The sequence below is a fragment of the Petaurus breviceps genome, unplaced genomic scaffold (genome assembly GCF_028583685.1).
Source record: "Petaurus breviceps papuanus isolate PSGF00001 unplaced genomic scaffold, PetGlider_PUasm1.0 207, whole genome shotgun sequence".
Lineage (NCBI taxonomy): Eukaryota > Metazoa > Chordata > Mammalia > Diprotodontia > Petauridae > Petaurus > Petaurus breviceps.
Window position 1 is genome coordinate 24,732,358 of NW_027185850.1, and position 21,392 is coordinate 24,753,749.

The window sequence follows — 21,392 nt, forward strand, 5'->3', positions numbered from 1 at the left end:
GGGATGGCCGGGGCTGCTCCGCTGTGTTATGTGGGGGTTGGGGCACTGGGTTGTGGGCATAGACTCCAGTCCCCCTTAGTTTGGTTATTTACTTAGCCACATTTTAGATACGTCTGTTTTCTGAAAGGGAGTTTCTGTACTCAATGCTAAGGAATTAAATGATGTAACTGAAACTGTTAGAAAGGCCAGGGGCAGTCAGCATGCTCCAGGTGCTTTGGGGCTGGCACCGGCTCTCGGTCTCTCTAGCACCAAAGCTTCTTGTTCCAGCAGCCCTGAGAAGTCAGGCCATGTGTTCCTCATGGTGGCCTGCTGGGCTGGAAAGAAAGGTGTGTCTGCTCTGGGACATTCCCTGCCTGATGACATCACACACAGAAACCCCACCTGTGCTTAGGATTCTGGTATCAGGTTAGGCCTGGAAGATAGGCATCCGAGGGTGGGGAGGTTCAGTTTGATGCCCTGCCAAGAAGATCCTTGGTTTCGTGCCCCTGGCCCATTTTCCCCATGCATGTGTCCTCCCTGTCCTGCCCTCCCTGGATCAAAGATGAACATGGCTCAGCCTCAGGGTGTAACCTGGCTCTTCTATACCACATGGTGTGGCAGGAAGAACTACTCAGAGCCGCGATCAGGGCCAGTGGGCTCAGGGTCTGGCCGTGGCCAACGGACACCTGGGAATCGCTCCCTGGAGCCTCAGTTTCCTCATTTGTTAGTAAGGGTATTAATCCTTACGCTGTCCACCTCATACCAGCCCTATCAGGGCATGTAATTGTGAGAGATGGGGGGTGGGGTGGGGGTGAAGATGGCTTTTATTCACTAGCTTAAGTGTTAGTCAACCATCTCTGACCACGTGTGGTGAAAGCTCACCCAAGTGTTGTGTTAGAGTGGGCAGCTCTCCAGCTCGTGGCACCGTCACGTGCAGCGGACATGGTCATTCCCACTATCTCTGACCTCAGAGGACAGTTGAGGCATCCATATGTGCCCAAGAACTCTGCCAGATGTGGGCAGCTCCCTCTTTCCCAGGCTCCTTTGGGACAGCTCCCGGGGTCAGGAAGGCTTTCTTGATGCTGAGCTGACAGTGTTCCCTGGCTCCTTCCTCTTGTTGGCTGGTGGCAAGCTTTGTGGCAGGGCTTGTTGTGACCAGCCCAGGCTCATTAATGTGAATCTCGTTCACTATCGTTCTGCCCGTGGGCAGATCAGCAGTTGGTGACCAGATAAAGATGAGAAAGCAGGCGGTTAGATGCTTGTCTTGTTTTCTCTTTTGCCTGAGCCCTGTGCGTGTCTAATAATAGCTCACACTTCTCTGCTGTCAGAAGGCTTTGAGTGTGTTCTCTTTATCAGTGCAGTGGGTAGTGCCAGGTAGTACTAGCTCCATTTTACAGATGAGAAAACAAGTTATGAGAGGTCATCCAGTCAAAGGGCTTAGAGCCTGAAGGGGCTTATGTGCCATACAGTCTTGCCCCTGTGTTTTACAGATGAAAAACCAGGGTTGTGGCAGCTGGGTGGTGTTGTGGCTAGGGCACAGGTCAAGAGGACCTGAGTTAAAATCTGGGCTCAGACACTTATTAGGTGTGACCCTGGGCAAGTCACTTAACCCCAACTGCCTCCTAAACAAACAGAACAAAAAACCAGCCTGGAGAGTAATTTGTCCTGTTTCACTGAAGTACAGTAAAGACTTGGGTTTAAGCCCTGATCTTCTGGCCCCAGATTTTAGTAAAGCACTTAACCACATCTCTCGTGCCATTCCTGCTCCTTGTGGCCCTTACTGAGCGTGTCCCTAGGTCCTTAGAACTGGCATCAGTGCTGGCTGGACCACTGTCGGAGATTGAGGACAAAAGGGGGCAGTGGGAGAGGTCACATCTGGACTGGGTTCGAGTCTCACCTTGGACACACACTGTCTTGGAGACTCTGTGTCCTCTCCCTCTTTGTGCTCTGGGCAACACCCTAGGATTGCATGGGCTGCCCTGCCTTGGGGGAGGGAGCTCACTCGTTGGGGAGTTCCCAGAATTGATGGGGCAGAGGGGAAATTCCTGCCTCTGCAAGAGTTGGCAGGGTGTTCCATTGTGGAAGAAACCTTCCCTCATGGACCAGGAGTTTGCTGCTTGCCATGTTAAGCACCAGAGGGGAGAGTTCACTCCTGTTCTCAGAAGCAGCTCCTGTGTCAGTTAATCGGGAATGGCCAGCATGGGTGGATCACCTGAAGGTCTGAGAGCCCTTCAGAGATGGTCACCTTTGAGCCTCATAGCCACCTGGGAGGGAGGGGCTACTATCACCCCCATTTTCCAGAGGAGAAAACTGAGGCTCATGACTTGTCCAGGCTCACCTAGTTTAAATGTCTAAGGTGGGATTTGAATTCAGATCTTCCCGGCTCTGTTCAGTCCTCTATCCAGTGTGCCACTCAGCTGCCTGACAACAACTTCAGGGTCATCTGTTTCACTTTTGCTTCTGCAGGGCCTGAAGGTCATGTTTTTTAGGGTTTCTTCCTCATTGGATGGTCTGGTTCTCAGGAACAGCAGTGTAGAACAGGAAGATGGCTCTGCCAGCCCATTTCTTCCTGTCAGGTCCTGCTTCCCCATTTTATGGATGAGAGAATGCCAGAGGCTGCCAAGTCTGGGAGCCCTTTCTCTCTGCAGGACTGGGTGGTCATGGGCAGCCCCCCGTGCTTCTCTGTCTCATTGAGACAATGACATGTGTCTGTTGATGCTGGGATGGTGCTAGATTGTGGGCAACACCTTGTCAGCCATGAATTGTTAACACACATTATGCCCTCTGACCTTGCTGGTTCTGGACAGGAGAATGGGGAGAACCCTGGTTTGGGAGGAAAGTGGGGGACCAGAGTTCCAGTCCTGACTCACTCATTGGAATTAGTCCTGCGTGATGCTGAGAAATGATTAGTATTACAATCTCCCGTTTTATCACAGTGGCCTGGGGTGATGGGTCCGCCAGGTAGGAAACCAGTGCCTTGCCCCAGGCCCACAAAGCAGTGTGTGTGGGAGCCGCAAGTTGTCCAAACATCCTCTCTCACCCTGTGGCCTCTCCACAACGTCCCGGTCCTGAGCTCTGTGCTCCCACACCGCTCTTCTGACAGTCTACATAAGGAGCGTTGGCAGTGCCTGTGCTGGTACTGCCATGGGTCCTGAGGAGCTGGGCAACCATCCCTGCCCTCAGGGAGCTTCTTAACTGAAGGAGTTGTAGTTTGCCTGCACTGTAACTCTAAATAATGGGATCATTAGTCAGGACAAATTAGTATCCTTTTTAATAGAACCATTAGATGAATGAATTATTTCCTCCTTGCCCCAGGACACCCTAGAACGTACCCACAATGACCCAGAGACTTTGGGCAAACAGTGACTAAACAGTCTTGTGTTGGGTTCAGTGTTTAATCGTGACCTTTCTTCTCCTCAGGAATTCTTTGTTGCTTTGAGACTCGTGGCCTGTGCACAAAATGGACTGGATGTTTCCCTCAGTAGCCTTCATTTGACTGTCCCTCCACCTCGATTTGTAAGAAAAGTCATTTAAAATCTGCTTGCTGGGTGAAGCTGTGGGTGGTGGAGTTATCTCCCCTCTAGCACATTTTAGCCAAGTTATTCCCAAGGCTTGTGGGCTAGAACAGGAGCGCCTACTGTGTGTTCTGTCGAGTTGAGGCTGTGAGCTTAGGAGATTGGAAAAGGGGGAGAATCTTTCAGGGCCTTGGGTGGGTAAAAAAAAAAAAACTTGGTCAGCAAAGTCATTTTCAAGTATGGCCATTTCTGTGGTGTATGTGGGTGCATGTGTGTGTGAGCGTGTGCAAGCGTGTTCCCATCCCAGTGCTCCAGTTGATAGCCCTTGCCTGGATGAAGGAAACCTAGGCTCTTTTGGGCTCAGGCTTCTAGCCTGGGTCAGGCTCTGGAGCGCTTGCATGCTTACCATCTCAGGACCACCCTTGAAAAGGGCAGAAGCCCAGGCCCCAGGAAGGGGGACAGACAAGGTGGTGCGTCCTCAGACCACAGCTTCCTCTCAGGACTGCCTGTCCACAGCTGGTCAGCAGGGACTGTTAACATGACCTTGGCCTTGTTGTGGCGAAGTCTAAGGGCCTGGCCAACTCCTGCTGTTAACCCTAGAATGTGGTTGTATTGAATACTTACTTGGAGTAAGCCAGTCACAAGGTGGGACTGGAAAATCATTTTGCGTCTAGAGATTTGTTATCTATAGATTTTCATAAAGTCAGTTTTAATGGTCTCTAGCCTGTATTTCCACAGTGGTTGAGTGCAGTAGGTATTATCCTGTCAAAATATTGGACTAGAATTTCTAAATCAGTAGAATGAGCTCTGAGGGCTTGGGTTTTTTTTTTTCATTATTATTTAGCTAAGCCTACAGTTTACAACAAAGTACTCTGCATTCACATATGCAAAAATGAAAAGGAATAATTCAGGGAATGTTTCAGATTTTGAAAGTTTTGACTTGACTACAAATACCCTCCTTGCTCCTCCTCCCTCCCATCCCCCTTTGCCTTAGCATCAGGATGTGCAAACAGACAAAAACTCAACATTGAAAAGCATCATGACTGTTTTCTGTTATAGCGTGAGTCAAGCAGCCCATTGCTTCTTAGTGGACCCCCATCCGCCGAGCTCCCATGGGCTGTCAAAGTAAGTGTCCTTGGGACCCTCTCAAGGTGGGGGAGGGGCCGTCCTCACAGCTCCTGCAGCGAGCCTTTGGCTTCCAGAGGACAGTTACTATCCAGAAGCTTGGTTTTATATTTGACTAATGAACCCCTGGGGCTTTCTGGGTCCAGTATTAAATGTCCAGCTGCTCTATTTGAGCTGTCCTGGTAACTGAACCCCCGGTTTAGACCTTTCTTTTTGTAAAATTAATGGGGCCAGACTGACCTGAGCCTTTGGCACTTTTAAGTCCTCAATTGGCCATTTTAAAGTGAAAATTTCTGGGGAAATAGAAGCCATTTGTTTTTCCGAAATGAATTTTTTACCAAGTAAGTATTAGTTGGGGCCATCAAATTGATTTTGTATCTCAAATATTCTTTTTTGGTCTTGGTAAAATATTTTTTAAAATCATTCTTGTATTTTTAGTTGGGTAGTTAATTTCAAATTAATTGAATTGACTAGATATGGGGTATTGGCAGTCTGTAAGGCCCTGGGTGTAAAGCTTTGACAAACTTGGGAAAATGAGGAACCACATTCTTTGTTCTTTTGCTCAGATGATATTTACATAGACTGACTTTCATGTTGCTAGATGGTGGGTTCAATTCATAGGTACAACAGGCATGTCCTGTTTAATGTGTAAGGCAGCAATTTCTTTTAATTTCAAAGAACTTGACAAGGCAGCGGTGTCCCTTGTCAGCTGTACTGCCTGGGTGAGGAGTCTCCCCTGGGCCTAGGCTCTTTCATTTTGAAACGATCCAGGCTATTTCCTTTGCACTGGCCATTTGTGGCTTTCTCCAGAAATGAAATGAGCTGTCAGGGGGGGTGTCACAGGCTGAGAACAGTTAGGACTTCTGGGAATCTCCAAGCATTCGATCACAACCATTGTTCTGGTCAATATAAAAATGGAATTTTTATATATTTTATGTAATTTTTTAAAAAATTGAATGACAGGCTTTTTTTCCCTATAACTCTTTGGTTAGAAAATCATTTTCTTTATATTATCTGTGATTTTAACCATCTTTAACCTTCATTCCTTTCTATATCGCAGTCAGAGGAGAAGGCCAAATATGATGCAATTTTTGACAGCCTTAACCCTGTGAGTGGATTATTATCTGGTGAGAAGGTGAAGCCGGTGCTGCTCAACTCCAAGCTGCCTGTAGATATCCTTGGGAGAGTAAGAATGTCTTCACAAGATCTGTCAAAATCAATAGAAAGCACTTTGCTTTGGGGTTTGGGAAGCACAGCTGTTGGTTTGTTAGTATTTGACCGTCATCAACCGTTAAATTTAAAATGTTGCCACGTTTAAATCCGCTTGCTTATTTTTCATGTTTTTATGTATTTTAATACCGTCTATTTCTTATTTTGAGATTTTCACAATCTGGCTTGGTTGTCGATAATTTCTGTATTCTCAGTATCCGTCAGGGTCATAACTAGTTTTTGTAGACAGGCCCGATCACCTGTGAACCTCCCAGGGAGCTCTCTTTCTGACTCATTGCACTGAACATTCATTGCCTAGGATTTGAAGATTTTCTTTTGAGTTTTTGATGTAGGGTTTATTCTAGTAGAGATTACTTTTAAGCAGCATTTTTGAACTAAATTCTCTAAATTGCTGTTAGTTTTTAAGGCGGTACTTATTAGGACGTTTCATAAAAATATTTCATATAGCAATTGCTATTTAAAAAAAAACCCGTTTTCTAATTGCTCCACTTCATGGTGTTAGGAGTTGTTCACTTTGAATAAGTAATTAAATAGTTATAGAGCCTAGAGTTTTTCTCCAGGGCCTGGCTCACGAGCTCTGGGACCTCAGCTGGTCAAGCCACTTAACTCCTTGAGTCACGACTTTGGGGAAGATCACGCAGGATAGAGCTTGTAGGTGTGCCGCGTCCTCTAGACTTGTTAGCAGGCTCGTGATTAGTACTGGTTCACCAGCTGAGCTTTTGCAGTTTATGTATTTGATGTTGAATTGAGAGAGCCTAACTCCTTTTTGTGGGGTTTGTTTCAGGTTTGGGAGTTAAGTGATATTGACCATGATGGAATGCTGGACAGAGATGAGTTTGCTGTTGTAAGTACCTCTCCTGCTCCCTGCCATTGTGCGTTCACAGATGCAGGCTGGCGGGTACTCAGAGGCCCCTGGGCCAGCCCGTCATCTCGGTAGCTCCGTTCACATCTGGGTCCAGCGGTTTGAAGCCCTGAGCTGCCGCCTCTGCCCCCTCCCCCATGCTCTCCTGGCTCAGGCCTTGCTTCCTTCCTTTTTTTCCTTTTCCCCAAGTTGACACCTGCCTATACCCATTTCTCCCTTCAGCAGTTTTGCTGTCCCATTTGCCCACCAATCTGCATTTTCCAGCCAATCACTGCTTAGTGCTTATCCTGTTACAACTTATGCTTTTCTTCTTTCTGGGCTGGGGGGGGAAGGGCTGTGGTCAAACCTTCTTATGCTTTATGTACCTCTCATTTTTAGAAAAAGAAAGGAAAGAACCTTGCCTTCCCTTCTCCCCCCATTCCCTCACCTGCCCCACCGTAATCTGGAGGCCTTGCAAGTCCCCTGGTCCCACTGTAGCAATGCTAGAATGTAGCCAGAATGTAGCAATGTTCTTTTTGCCCTTGACCTTCACAGGTGCTCTGCCTGGGTACCCTGGTTCCAAGGGTGAGTGCTGACCATGATTGTTGAAGAAGAGGCTGAGGGAGGGAAGTTAGGCTGCAGCTTTAGGCCTACATCTTCTGTTTGTTTGGGAGTTTGGAAGTCCTGTGGTCCAAGGGTTCTCTCTGGACACCCAGGAGAGCCTTAAAACATGCCAAGCTTTGTGACGTTGAGCCAGAATACTCAGTAGAGATCGTGGGGTTTGTTTTAGTCATTTTGTTTAGTTTTTGCTTCATTTGTGACTCATCAGACCAATTTGTTTTGGCATTTTGGAAATGAAATAGGAACTCTTTTTTATTGAGATGGCCTTCATCAGAGTGTATCATCTGTCCTGGTTACTCTTGGATTTCAAGAGGTTTCAAATAAGTTTTTTTCCCCACTTACAGCACTGGCAGTCAGTCAGTCACTGAGCATTTATTAAATACCTTCTGTGTGCCAGGCGCCACACTGGGGACCCTTAAGGATACTTTGGTTTTGTAATACTGTGACTGCATTTCCAGTAGTGTATTCCTATGCTTGGATGGTTTCTCAGTCAGTAGATAAATGGTGTGGGATAGTTTTGGTTAAAAGAGACCACTTGTCAAGGGTGAAAATGTCCTAATCTAGTCCAATTCACTCATTCTATAGAAGGGGAAGCTGAAGTTCAGAAAGGGCAAGTGACTTGCTAAACGTGACTCAGTAAGGAGCAGAGCCGGGATTCAAACTTGAATTTTCTGACTCCCAGTTCAGGCGGCTCTGTTAGATCAAGGGGGCTCACTCTCTGAAACGTGTCCTCTCGACATGGAGCTCCCTGTATTAACACAGATCTCTGCTAGAAAGTGCCTCCGAGAGAAATGGTGATCTAGCCTTCCCCTGAACCTCTCCAAGGAGGGCAGTGCTTGCCAGCCTATGGAGACAGACCATTCTTCTTTGGGACAGCCTTCAAGGCCAGGCCCCTGATTTTGCGGATACAAACTGAGTCAAGCAGAGGGGAGCTGACAAAGCTAAGGAAGTGTCTGAGGCAGGATTGGAATTCAGGCCTTCCTCACTGTCTGATATACCACCTAGTTATCAGAAAGTTTTCCCTGATCTAGACAGAAAAATCTGCCCTTCTCCTCTTGCTACTGTTTGTATTTTCTAGAGCTGAGGAGAAGGAAGGAATGTGTTTCCTCCTTCACGTGACAGGCCTTCAAGTACTTGAAGAAAGATACAGCATGACCTTCTCCCCTACTATTTTTGTTCCATTGCCTTGGACCAGTACGTTTGTGGCACGATTCGAGGCCCTTCCCCAGCCACCTCCCCCTTCTGTGTTGTGGTTAAAAGGGGACTTTTTCTCTCCATTAGGGAAACTAGTTGAAGGGAAGGTTGATTATTAATCTCAACATTGTAACTTTCTCAAAGACACAGGTATAGCACTTTCAGAAATAAGATTGAGATGAGTTCAGGGAATGGGTGTTTAGGGCAATACCCTTAGGTTTTAGCTGAACAGACCCACTTGCCCAAGGTCATGCTGTATTGGAATCTCAGATCTTTGGACAGCCTACCCTTTTCTGGAACTGGAGGTGAACACTCGAGTGGCTTCCTCTAAAACATTGCCCGAGAAGTCCAGCTTCCGCCCCACCAAAGTCAGGTTGGAGTCCTGAGCAGCCCTTGTTTGGCCCAGGATACGGGGGATGGGGATGCCTTACAGGGGCCCTGTGCCCCTGGGATTGGCCATCACTCACTCACTCATTCAGGACTCTGGGGGCTGGAGATAGGAGTTGTATTTGCCTAAGTTAGTGCTTGGGAAGTCCTCTCTAGTGTGAGATTTGTCTGGAACCAGTTACTTTGTGTCAACTTTGAGATTAATTTACTGAATTACAGAAAAGAGAGACTAGCTTTTTTTTTCTCATTGTTTTGCTGCCTTGGTGTTGGGCGCTCATACAGCTGGCCAGTGCGTAGAACCGGATCGACCACATTCTGTCCTGCCAGTTCTCTTGGGGGAATGTCATTTCAGACCAGCTGCCTTTGGTTTCTGGTGGGCGTGGCTTTTTGGAGGGACTCACTTACCTTGTTTCACTGGATGAACTAAGCCAACTTTGACCCAAGAGCCTCCAATGCAGGATTTATATATTTAATTTGATAATTGCTTATTTTCTTGACCCATTTTCCAATTTTTGCTTTTCATGTATTTTAAAAAGTATTTTTAAAAGAGCCAGAATCTGTTATTTGTTTTTTTAAAGAATCCACTCATTGCCAGGCCACATCTTTTCTGTATCATAAAGATCATATGTTTGGAGCTGGGAGATACCTTAGGGGTCACCTGGCTCAGTCCCCTCATTTTACAGATGAGGAAAGTGAGACCCAGAGAGGCTCCTTGCCCCAAATCATACAAGTGATGATTGTGAGAGGCAGAATTTAAATTCAAGCCCTTTGGCTTCAGATTCAGAGGTCTTTCTCCTGTACCTAGATCTCCACAATGTGGCTCACATCTGTTCTTTTCTTTCCATAATGAATGACTGTTGATTAGGCACCTACTGTGTGCCAGTACTCTGCTAAGTGTGAGGGGGATACACCCATAAACCAATAAGACATTCTCCACTCTCAGGGAGTGTATGTTCTAATCAGGGAAGATAACACGTTAAGGGAACTGGAAAAGGTGGGAGGGGAGGGTGCCCTGCCCGGGGCAAGGGTCAAGGCTGACATCGAGGACACAGAGAAGTCCTGAGAGTGTGTTGGCCATGACTGGGGTCCCTCAGGAAATGACCATCTAGGCCAGAAGAGCAGGTGTTCAAAGTGGGGGGAGGGAGGCAGCTGGTGAGGAGCTGCTGTTTGTGAGGGTAGTTGTGGTCATAGGAACCAAGTGTGAGAGATGACCAGGTGCAGCTGATTGGTACTCCCAAACAGCCCTAACTGCCTTTACTCAAACTACTCATTGTAGATAGAATGTGTGAATTTATTTATTTATTTCCAGTTTTCTTGAGCTCATTTTAATTAATTATTGCCAGGTCTCTGGTCAAATTCCATGAGTTTGGTCCTTGTCTCCTCCCCCCCCCCCCCCCACTGTCTGCCCCATCCTTTTCTAAAACTACTACTTTTCTTTTTCAAAAAAAAATTTATTTTTAGTTTACAACATTCAATTCCACAAGCTTTTGAGTTTGAAATTTTATCCCCCTCCCTCTCCTCCCTCCTCCCCAAGAAGGCACGCATTCTGATATGAGCTCTACATATACATTCATATTATACATTTCCCATTACTCACGTTATAAAGAAGAATTAGAACCAATTGAATGAACCATGAGAAAGAAGAAACAAAACAAATGAGGCAGCAAATAGTCAGCTTTGGTCTGCATTCAGACACAGTAAGTCTTCTTTTTTTTGTCTTTAGATAATTTTTATTAATTTGTTTACTTTTAGTTTACAAGATTCAATTCCCCAATTCCTTGAGTTTCATATTTTGTCCCCCTCCCTCCCTTCCCCCCCATGGCGGCATACAGTCAAGTACAGGATCTGTAAATACTTGCACATTAGACGTTAGTCAGGTTATAAAGAAGGATAGTATCAGATGGAATGAACAATGGGAAAGAGGACATAAAACCAAACAAGAAAAGGAAAAAGATCAGGTAGTTTGCTTCAATCTGGATACAAACTCAGTTCTTTCTAGTTCTTTCTCTGGATATAGACTTTTCTCTCCATCATGAGTCTTTTGGGATTGACTTATATCACTGCATTGCTGAGAAGAGTCCAGTCTTTCAAAGTTGGTCGTCACACATACGTTGCAGACACAGTAATTCTTTCTCTGGATGTGGATAGCATTTTCCATCAATGAGCCTTTTGGACTTGTCTTAGAACTTTGCATTGCTGAGAAGAACCAGTTCTATCAGTCAGTCATCACACGTTGTGGCTGTAACTATGTACAGTGTTCTCCTGGTTCTGCTCCCCTCACTTAGCATCTGTTCATATAAATCTTTCCAAGTTTTTCTGAAGTCTGCCTGCTCATCATTTCTTTTTCTTTTTTTTTTTTGAGGGGCATTTGGGGTTAAGTGACTTGCCCAAGGTCACGGCTAGTAAGTGTTAAGTGTCTGAGGTCAGATTTGAACTCGGGTCCTCCTGACTCCAGAGCCGGTGCTGGTGCTCTATTCACTGTGCCACCTAGCCGCTTTCTTACAGCACAATAGTATTCTATTACATTCATATATCACAACTTGTTTCCCAGTTGATGAGCATCTTCTCAATTTTCAATTCTTTGTCACCACAAATAAAACTACTACTTTTCATAGCAAAGTTTCCATTCCACTTTACCTTCTTCCCTTCCCCTTCCTAATCAGTTTATGTTATTGATGAATTTGTCTGTTTTTACATATGTCCATAGTGTTGTAGGACTGTGATAGATCTTGGAGGTCAGTGTTGATTCTAGTCCATTCATGTTTCCAGATGTGAAAACTGGCCCAGAGAAGGAAGTGACATGTAACAGAATTGGGAATGGAATGAGGGTGTCCCAGTTTGTCCAGACTCCACCCCCCTCCCATTTTCATTCTTTGTACTGCCCTTTACTTCCTTCATCAGTCAGCTCCCCAGCTAGAAAAGCCCCTTTTCCATCAGTCTAGAATTTTAATAGGTCTGGTTAATTACTGTTGTTGGTTTGGATTCCAGGCCTTAAATTGGTCTGGTTGTTTATTCATCCCTAGCTTTGCTTGAGCCTCTGGAGGACTCCAGAGCTCGATGCTAGGCCCTTTGGGAGCTTGTTCTGAAAGAGCTCATATTCCTTCAGTGGCCTCAGGATGCTCATTCTTGCTGCTATTTTCAGGGACGCTAGCTGGCATCAGTGATTGAATCCCCCAAGGGACAAGCTTCCAGCTCAGAGATTCAGAGAGGGGAACTAAGCACTCTCTGTTCAGTCAGCATTTCTGAAGTGCGTCTTTTGTGTGTTAATAAGAGATCACATTTCTCTCATTTTATGCCAGACTTTTCTCACTGTATAGGTAGCATTCCTGTTTTACAGATGAGTCAAGGAAGACACTGTGCTGAGGCCCAAGTTAGTCTTTATTAAGTGCTGGGTGCTGAGGGGGAAGGGAGAGGTAGGAGTGCCCTTCGAGATAGTTGCTCCCTTTCCCAAGCCTCGGTTAAGAGTTGACTTTGCTTTTCATTTATAGTCAGAAACAAGGTTTTGGGGCTCTTGCTAGTTAAATGTATAAGGGGGTCTGGTTAATATTGAAGTAGATTCCATTTGCTGTGGTGGAACATAAAGATATGAGGAGAAATTCTCTGAGCCTCCTTCTCTTTCTTTGTCCTTGGGTTAGACTAGAGTTCCAAGTCATAGAATATCAGAGCTGGAAGCCTCAAAGACGTCTGGGGTCTGACCTGGGGCTGACCTGGGGCATTCCCTCCCCTTGCCTGAGGCCCCTTACCTCGTGGGGGCTCCCACCACCAATCTCTGACCCTGTCTTGTTTGAAGGAACAGGGTTTGAGTAGAAGTATGAAATAAACCTCAGTGTTATTCACAATTTCAAGTTGGTCACGACTTTGGTGGAAAGTTTTTAAAATGTATTTTGAATTCATTTGTGAAGGAAAGCAACACATTCAGGCAATGTGAAATTAAAAAACATGTTCTTTAGCTTCCAAAAATTTTTGTTGTCCGTTGACAGCAGATGGCCAACTGTACTTTGTGTTTTCAGTACCCGCCTTTCCAGGAAATCGCTTCCATCTGTTGAGAGGAACGCTGACCTTTTGTGGTCCTTGCTAATCATTTCCCCTCATTCAGAGCCAGTCTTGTACTTCCCTATAAATTCTAAATGGTCTTTGAGTCATGAGTTTTTGAGTCTGATCTGTTTCTGTAACCCCAGGCTCAGTGGAGGCTGAGCCAGAGCCAGGCCTCTTAGTGTGACTCGAAAACAGAAGTTTAATTCTTGAGGCCTTCCTAGGGAGGGGAGAGTTTTTGGTCTGGGCCAAAGGATTAAAAGCTAGCTTTTCTGGGTGTGGAAACCATGGTGTTTATCTCCGAATGTCAAGTGTTTCTGTTCGTGGGACCCTAATTCCTATCAGGCCTAAACGTATGCTTGGGGGGAAAAACAAATTTAACCTGGACAGTTTTGCATTATGTGAAAGAAATGAAATATAGAAACTACCAGACTAGTAAATGGAGCACAGACTGAGTGATTTTGCTAGAATGAAGGATATGACTGGGTCCTGCTGGTCTCAGATGGTCAACTGCCAACTGGGCGCCTTAGATCCGAGTAGGGACAGCAGAATGTCCACACCTCTGATCTGGACCACAAACAGCTTCCCAAGCCATTGAACTGTGACTCTGTACCTGCCAGAGTCTGGGGTGGGGAGTACAGTTGCAGGTGCTGGATTGGCAACCTTTATGTCTTTGGCTTTTAAAACTCCTTGGTAAAGGGGGCTGGAAAGTCCTGGAAAGTTCTGGGCTGCAACCGCAGGTTTGGCCAGGTCTTTAGGGACAGGGATGGGAGATGTATAGATTCTCTTCCTTTCCCCCTTGGGGCCATGTGAAGCATGAGGCTGGGTGCACACTTTAATTGGCCAGTTGCCTTGGTGCAGATGTTTTGGTGATAGGGAAATACTTGTCTTCAGCGGCCCAGGGAATCCCCCCAAAGAAGCCTCAAAACTCTCACCATGACTGGCTTACTAGTCCTCTCTTTAAAAAAAAAATTGATTTATTCATCCATCCATCCATTTATTTATTTGCATTTTAATATGCTTTATTTTAACATTCATTTAAGAAAATTTTCAAGTTCCTAATTTTCTTCCCAGCCCCTCTCCCACCTACTGAGAAGGCAAGCAATATATTGATTATATGTGTGAAGTCATGCAAAATATATTAGCCATGTTGTCAAAAAAAAATTTGCACTCAGAGTCTATCATTTCTATCTCTGGAGGTGCTTAGCGTTATAGCTACATCTTGTAACTAAGTCTTTCACAGTTGATCATCCTTAAAATGTTGCAGTTACTGTGTATCATGATCTCCTGGTTCTGCTCACTTTACATTGCATCAATTTGTGTAAGTCCTCAGATTTTTCTGTTTCTTTTTCTTTTCTTTTAACAAAAAAAGGTGTATTTTAAAATTTATTTCACTAAATGTTTTCCAGTTGTAGGTAAAAAAAAAATTTTAATATTAATTTTTTTCAAATTTTGAGTTCCACATTCTCCTCTTTTCTCATCAACCCCTTGAAAAGGCAAACAGTATGATATTGATTACATATATGAAGTCAAGCAAAATATTTCCATGTTGGCCATGTTGCAAAAGAAAGCAAACACAAAAAAGAATGAGAAAAATAAAGTTAAAAATAAGTATGATTCAGTCTTCACTCAGAGTACACCATTTCTCTCTCTCTCTGAATATGGATAGCATTTTTCATCATGGGTCCTTTGGAATTTTCTTGGATCATTGTCTTGATTGGAAGAGCTAAGTCTTTTCACAGTTGACCATAGTTCCAATATTGCTGTTACTGTATACGATGTTCTTCTGATTCTGTTCACGTCACTTTGCATTAGGTCATACAAGTCTTCTAGGTTTTTCTGAAACCTTCCTGCTCATCACAGTTCCATCACACTTGAATGTCATAACTCATTCCACCATTTCCCAGTTGTTATGCATCCTCTAAGTTTCTAATTCTTTGCCACCACAAAGAGAGCTGCTAAAAATATTTTTGTACTTGTGGGTCCTTTTCCTTTTTTTGTGATCTCTTTGGGACGCAGACCTATCAGTGGTATTACTGGGTTGAACAGGTGCATACTTTGATTATCCCTTGGGCATAGTTCCAAATTGTTCTTCAGAATGGTTGGATTAATTTACAACTCCACCAGTAATACATTAGTGTCCCAATTTTCCCACATCCCCTGTCCAACGTTTGTCATTTTTCTTTTCTGTCATATTAACCAATCTGATAGGTGTGAGGTGGTGCCTCAGAATTGTTTTAATTTGTGTGTCTCTGATCAATAGTGATTTATAGCATTTTTCATATGATTATTGATAACTTTGATTTCTTCCTCTGAAGAAATCTGTTCATATCCTTTGACCATTTATATTCCTAATGATAGTAACATATCTTCCATTGACTCATCTCTTTTGAAGGCCATGTTTTTGGTATACTGTGCCCTGGAGAAAGAACCTGTGCCAATGTCCTTGCCTCCAGCCTTGGTGCCACCTTCAAAGAGAAAAATGGTCAGTACCTCAGCCTCCAAGCGGTCGATGCCTTCACTAGCACCTGCCAGGGATCCACGCCGAGCCTCACCTCCAGTAGGTGTCTTACCTGCCAGACCAGTGACACAGGTAATTGTGAAGCCATGCTCAAGGTCCTTGTTAACTAACTGCATGGCATTTATCCAACTGACTGAGGATGAATTTTGCCCAATTAGAGTGAGTGTTCACAGATCTGGCACTTATAGTACCACATCCCAGGATATGCAGAAGACCATGTGCACCATCTGTCTCACACCTCATCCTCCCCACTAACCCAGCATGCTTGCCCTTGCTTAGCTCATGCTGCGGGAAGTTGTGTTTCTGTCTAGTCAACTCTTGATTATTTGTAGCCTAATGATCCGATTTTGGAGTTTGCCCTGGAGATTTAGTATTATTAATATGACTAATATTGACAGTTTTGTACAAGGCTTTAAGGTTTACAAAGTACTTTCCTTACACCAGCCCTGTGAGTTAGGGAGTCCAGATATTGTCATCCCAGTTGACAGGTGAAGCAACTGGGGCTCAGGGAAGGTACTCTGTCACAGTCTGGCAGCTTAGTAAATATGGAAACTGGGATTCAAGCTCTGGATTCTTGCCTGCCTGGGATAAATCCCCCTTCCCTTCCTTACAATCTAATTAAATCCAGTCTTCCTGGGTGAATGGAAGAAGTCAAGAAATGAAATTGGAATGAGTGAATCATTCAGCTCAAATCTGATAAAGAGGCAATGGAAGCTGCCTGTTAGAATTTGGGATCCTCTGAGAGTTTTATCTCTCCCTCCTTTCGCAGCCTGGGATCTTCTCTTCTCCTAGTGCCGTGAGCAATCAGAAGTAAAAAGGGAGCTGGTCTTAGATGCAGTTATTCTTTAAAGGGGTGGGGGCAGGGGTGGCATTGCCAGAAATCCATTCCTGCAGCACATTTTTCTTTAGCTCTGTTATTGTTGAAAGGTGCTTGTTTTGATGTGGGCAGCCCTGGGAAGGGACTGAGTAGACAGTGCTCAGAACTCAGACAGCCCGGTGTGCTGGAGGAGGCGATGACCCAGGCTCGGGGCCCTTTTGCTGAGTAGTTCTTTGCTTTTTTCAGTGGGTCATATCACCTGCAGAAAAGGCAAAATATGATGAGATATTCCTGAAGACTGATAAGGACATGGACGGCTTTGTGTCTGGGTTTGAGGTTCGAGAGATTTTCCTCAAGACGGGATTGTCATCTGCCTTACTAGCACATATCTGGTAAGCATTTGTTTAAAGGCACACACCTACATGCAGGGGTTAGCCTCCTTTTATTTATCCTGCCCTCCCCTTTCTCCAGGCATCTGTGCTGGCAGGTCTGGGCCTGGGATGCCCACATGCCACCCTGGGCCTGCTGAGATCCTTCTTTCAAGGCCTCCTCCCTCCCTCCTGCCCTCCCCAATAAGGGCTTCTCCTGGACACTCAGCACTTTGTTGCTAGGGTATTTATACCTTATCTCTCCCTCCTATGTCTTACACTCCTGTCATTGTTGCTCAGCACGTGATCAGCTTTGTACTGGCCCTGGATTGATGTTTGAATCATGGTTGGAACACTTAGGAAAGAAACAGTTATTGTTTCAGGATTATTTTATGTTCAAACTGTAAAACTGAGCAGTGCCTCAGGGTGGTGGGTTGTGGATTGACCAGGAGTATCCAAGGCCAGCAGCTGAGAGAAGCCACAGCATCATTAGAATGTCATCTGAAAATGAAAAAGCCACATTCCTGTGGTTTTGTTCAATGTTTAATGGGACTTGAGCTCAGTGGAGGGAGGGAGCTGCCTCTCCCACATATATGCCCTGGGCCCATGGTATTTGAGCGTGGAACTGGGGGTGGGGTAGCCTGGGAACCTCCACCCTGTGGCATGCCCTTGGCCCAAAGGACTATGGTGTGCTGATTCTCTAGAGGCTAATGCAAGAATGGAGGAGGTTGAGAGTTCAGGATTCAGCAGATAATTTTTAAGTCTCCACTTGGCACATGAGGCAGCTAGGTGGTTCAATGGATACAGGGGAGGCCTGGAGTCAGGAAGACCTGAGTTCAGATCCAACCTCACGCAGTCACTGTCTTGTGACTCTGGGCAAGTCACTTAACTTCTGTTTACCTTAATCCACTGGAGAAGGGAGAGGCAAACTGCTCTATGATATTTGCGAAGAAAACCCCAAAAGGGTTAGGACTAAACAACACTTGGCACGTAGTAGGTGCTTAACTTAATAAATGTTGATTGGCTGACATGCTGTTATGTACAAGTTACCATATTAGGCAGTGAGGACCCACAGATGAAAGCAGAGATGGACAGCACAGTCTCTGCTCTCAAGGAGCTGGCCACCCTGTGAAGAAGCTAACCCAACAGGGAAAGCCTAAAGACAAGAGGAGGTTGGAAGCTTGGTTGGTTTGTTATAGTGGTGGGGAAGGGGACAGCAGCCCAGGAGACCCAGGTGGACATACAGGGTACTGATGGAGCTCCTTGGGTCTTCAGAAGAGCGTTTCATCACTGCCTTTTCTCCCAGTGTCTTGTCCCTCTGTCCCTTCCCCACTCAGGCTCAGCATAGCTGCCCGGTCCTTGCAGGAGCCCAGCCCTCGAGAGGAGCAGTGGACCCCACACTGGCCATTTGGAGCCGTAATGGATCGAGGGCTTTCTGTCGTCATAGTCATTGGCTCTCATTTCTCCTCCACCTACTTGATTCTGTATCATTTTCTGTAGTTTTTCCCCTGTCTTCATGGATACCTCTTCTGAGTTATTTCTTTTTTTTTTTAAATTAATTAATTAATTTTTAGTTCTCCACATTCATTTCCACAAGATTTTGAGTTACAATTTTTTCTCCCCATCTTTCCCCTACCCCCACCCCAAAATAGCAAGCCCACTGAATACCCCTTGCCTCAATCCATTCTCCCCTATATCCTCCCACATCACTCCCCTAACTTTCTGTCAGGGCAACACGGACCTCTATACCCCAATGCCCATACATCTTATGTCCCAGTTGGATGTAAAAAACACATTTTTTAAAAAACATTTGTTTTTAAAACTTTGAGTTCCATTTCTTTTCCCTTCCTCTCTCCTCACCTACCACCACTGGGAAGACAAGCGATTCAGTATAGGTTGTATATATGCAGTTACCAAAATCATTTCCATAGTTGTCATATTGTGAAAAACCAGCTATATTTCCCTCCATCCTATCCCGCTCCTGACTTATTCCATTTTCTCCTTTGACCCTATCTCTTTTCAAAAGTGTTTGCTTCTAACTACCCTCTCCCCCAATCTGCCCTCCCTTCTATCATCCCCGCTCCTATCCTCTAACCCCTTATTTTCCTGTAGGGTGAGATACCCAATTGAGTGGGTATGCTATTCCCTCCTTAAGCCAAATTCAATGTTCTATTCATTCCTTTTTACCTTCCTGTTCTTCCCCTCCGTTGTAACAGTTTTCTCTTGCCTCTTTTATATGAGATAATTTACCTCCTATCTATCTCCTCCTTTCTCCTCCCAATAAATTCCTCTCTCACCTCTTAATTTTATTTTTTAGATATCATCCCTTTATATTCAACTCATCCTGTGGCTTCTGTCTATGTATACATGAACATACATATGCCCACACTCACATATATATTTATGTACACATACAACCTCCTATACATACATACATATATACACACACACACACACACACACACACACACACCCACACACACAAACACACACATACACATATATATTCCTTTCAACTATCCTCATACTGAGAACAGTCTTATGAGTTACAATTATTGTTTTTCCATGTAGGAATGTAAATAATTCAACTTTGATAAGTTCCTTATGATTTCTTTTCCCTGTTTACCTTCTCATATTTCTCTTGCTTCTTGTATTTGAAAGTCAAATTTTCTGTTCAGCTCTGGTTTTTTCATCATGAATGCTTGAAAATCCTCTATTTCATTGAATGACCATATTTTCCCCTGTAGCATTATACTCAGTTTTGCCGGGTAGGTGATTCTTGGTTTTAGTCCCAGCTCCTTTGACCCCTGGAATATCATATTCCAAGCTCTTCAATCCCTCAGTGTAGAAGCTGACAGATCCTGTGTTATCCTGATTGTGTTTCCACATAATTCAAATTCTTTCTTCTTGACTGCTTGTAATATTTTCTCTTTGATCTGGGAATTTAGGAACCTTGCTATAATGTTCCTAGTTTTCTTTTTGGGATCTTTTTCAAGAGGTGATCGGTGGATTCTTTCAACCTCTATTTTGCCCTCTGGTTGTAAAACATCAGGGCAATTTACCCTGAGAATTTCTTGAAGGATGATATCTAGGTTCTTTTTTTGATCATGGCTTTAAGGTAGTTCAATCATTTTTAAATTCTCTCTCCTGGATCTATCTTCCAGGTCAGTGGTTTTTCCCATGAGATATTTCACATTGCCTTCTATTTTTTTATTTGTTTGGAGCTGTTTAATAGTATCTTGATTTCTCATAAAGTCATTATTAGCCCATTTGCTCCAGTCTAATTCTGGAGGAATGATTCTCTTCAGTGAGCTTTTGAGATTCTTTTTCCATCTGGCAAATTTGGCTTTTTAAGGCATTCTTCTTCTCACTGGCTTTTTGAGCCTCTCTTGCCATTTGAGTTAGTCTAGTGTGTGTGTGTGTGTGTGTGTGTGTTTTGCTATTTGGAGGGCAGTTGGGGTTAAGTGACTTGTCCAGGGTCACCCAGCTAGTTTTTGTGTTAGGTGTCTGAGGCCAGATTTGAACTCAGGTCCTCCTGACCCCAGGACCTGTGCTCTATTCACTGCACCACCTAGCTGCCCCTAGTGTTAGTCTTATTTTTTTAAGTTTATTTTCTTCGGTGTATTTTTGGGTCTCCTTCAGCAGGCTGTTGACTTGCTTTTCACAGTTTTCTTGTATCATTCTCATTTCTCTTCCCAATTTTTCTTCCACTTCACTTACTTGATTTTCTTTTTCTTTCTTTTTTTTTTTTTTTAAGCAATGGGGGTTAAGTAACTTTTTCAATGTTGCACAGCCAGGTGTTTCTGGGTGGGTGCTAAGTGTCTGAGCCCGGATTCGATCCCCAGGTCATCCTGACAATGGAGCTGGTGATCTTACTCGCTTTGCTACCTGGCCGCCCCCTCTTATTTGATTTTCAAAATCCTTCCTGAGCTCCTCCATGGCCTGAAACCAATTCATATTTTTCTTGGAAACCTTTGATGCAGGACTTCTGACTTCGCTGTCTTCCTCTTGCTCCATGCCTTGATCCTTTTTGTCCCCCAAAAAAGGAATCTATGGTTTGATTATGTTTCCTGGGCTTGCTCATCTTACCAGTCAATTACTTGACTTTTGAGCTCTTCGCCATTGTAGGACTCTGCTTCCAGAGAGGAGAGCTTTGTCCCAAATTCCTGGGGTTTTTGCAGCTGCTGGAGCTATTAGTTGGGTGCCTTCTCTACAGCCCCCACACACTCTGGCTCACTAGTCACACACGCCAGGACCACCACCCAAGACCGCGATCCAAATCCAAGTAGATCAGAGCAAGAGCAATTACCCTCTGAGTGGTCACTTGGTCCCCCTGCACTCTACAAGCCATCTGCTCCTGAGACAGCCAAGCAATGGAGGCTATACAGCCGCCGACCGCGCTCTTAGTCCCTCTGTTCCCACAAAGTTCCACACTGACCTTTTACTTTCTTTTTGGCATTTATGGGTTGATAATTCTGGAAACCGCCACAGCTGCTGGTGATTCTGTCTCCTGAAGTCTGCTCTGGGCCAGCTGCTGGTCGGGCTGCCCTGGGGCCAGGAACCATACGGCTCAGCTCCCAGCTTGGTCTGATAGATCCTTTCTGTTGGCCTACCAGGCTTCTTTCAGTGGGAGCTTTGTTTCTCTTTGTCTCTTTGTAGGTTCTGTAGCTCTAAAATTTGTTTAGTCATATTTTTACATGTATTGGAAGTGATTGGAGGGGAGCCCACACCAAGTTTGTGCTTCTACTCTGCCATCTTGGCT

General features: G+C 44.8%; 1 protein-coding gene across 2 annotated transcripts in view; it reads left to right on the forward strand.

The window, feature by feature from the left end:
- LOC138164991 (epidermal growth factor receptor substrate 15-like) overlaps nucleotides 1-21,392 on the forward strand; it is a 127,606-nt gene that overhangs the window by 45,508 nt on the left and 60,706 nt on the right. For both annotated transcript variants that reach the window (XM_069093023.1, XM_069093024.1), the window contains 6 exons: nucleotides 3,400-3,495; nucleotides 4,554-4,619; nucleotides 5,680-5,805; nucleotides 6,634-6,693; nucleotides 15,320-15,517; nucleotides 16,509-16,654. In XM_069093023.1, coding sequence (XP_068949124.1) covers nucleotides 3,400-3,495; nucleotides 4,554-4,619; nucleotides 5,680-5,805; nucleotides 6,634-6,693; nucleotides 15,320-15,517; nucleotides 16,509-16,654 — 692 coding nt within the window. The remainder of the gene's footprint in view (nucleotides 1-3,399; nucleotides 3,496-4,553; nucleotides 4,620-5,679; nucleotides 5,806-6,633; nucleotides 6,694-15,319; nucleotides 15,518-16,508; nucleotides 16,655-21,392) is intronic.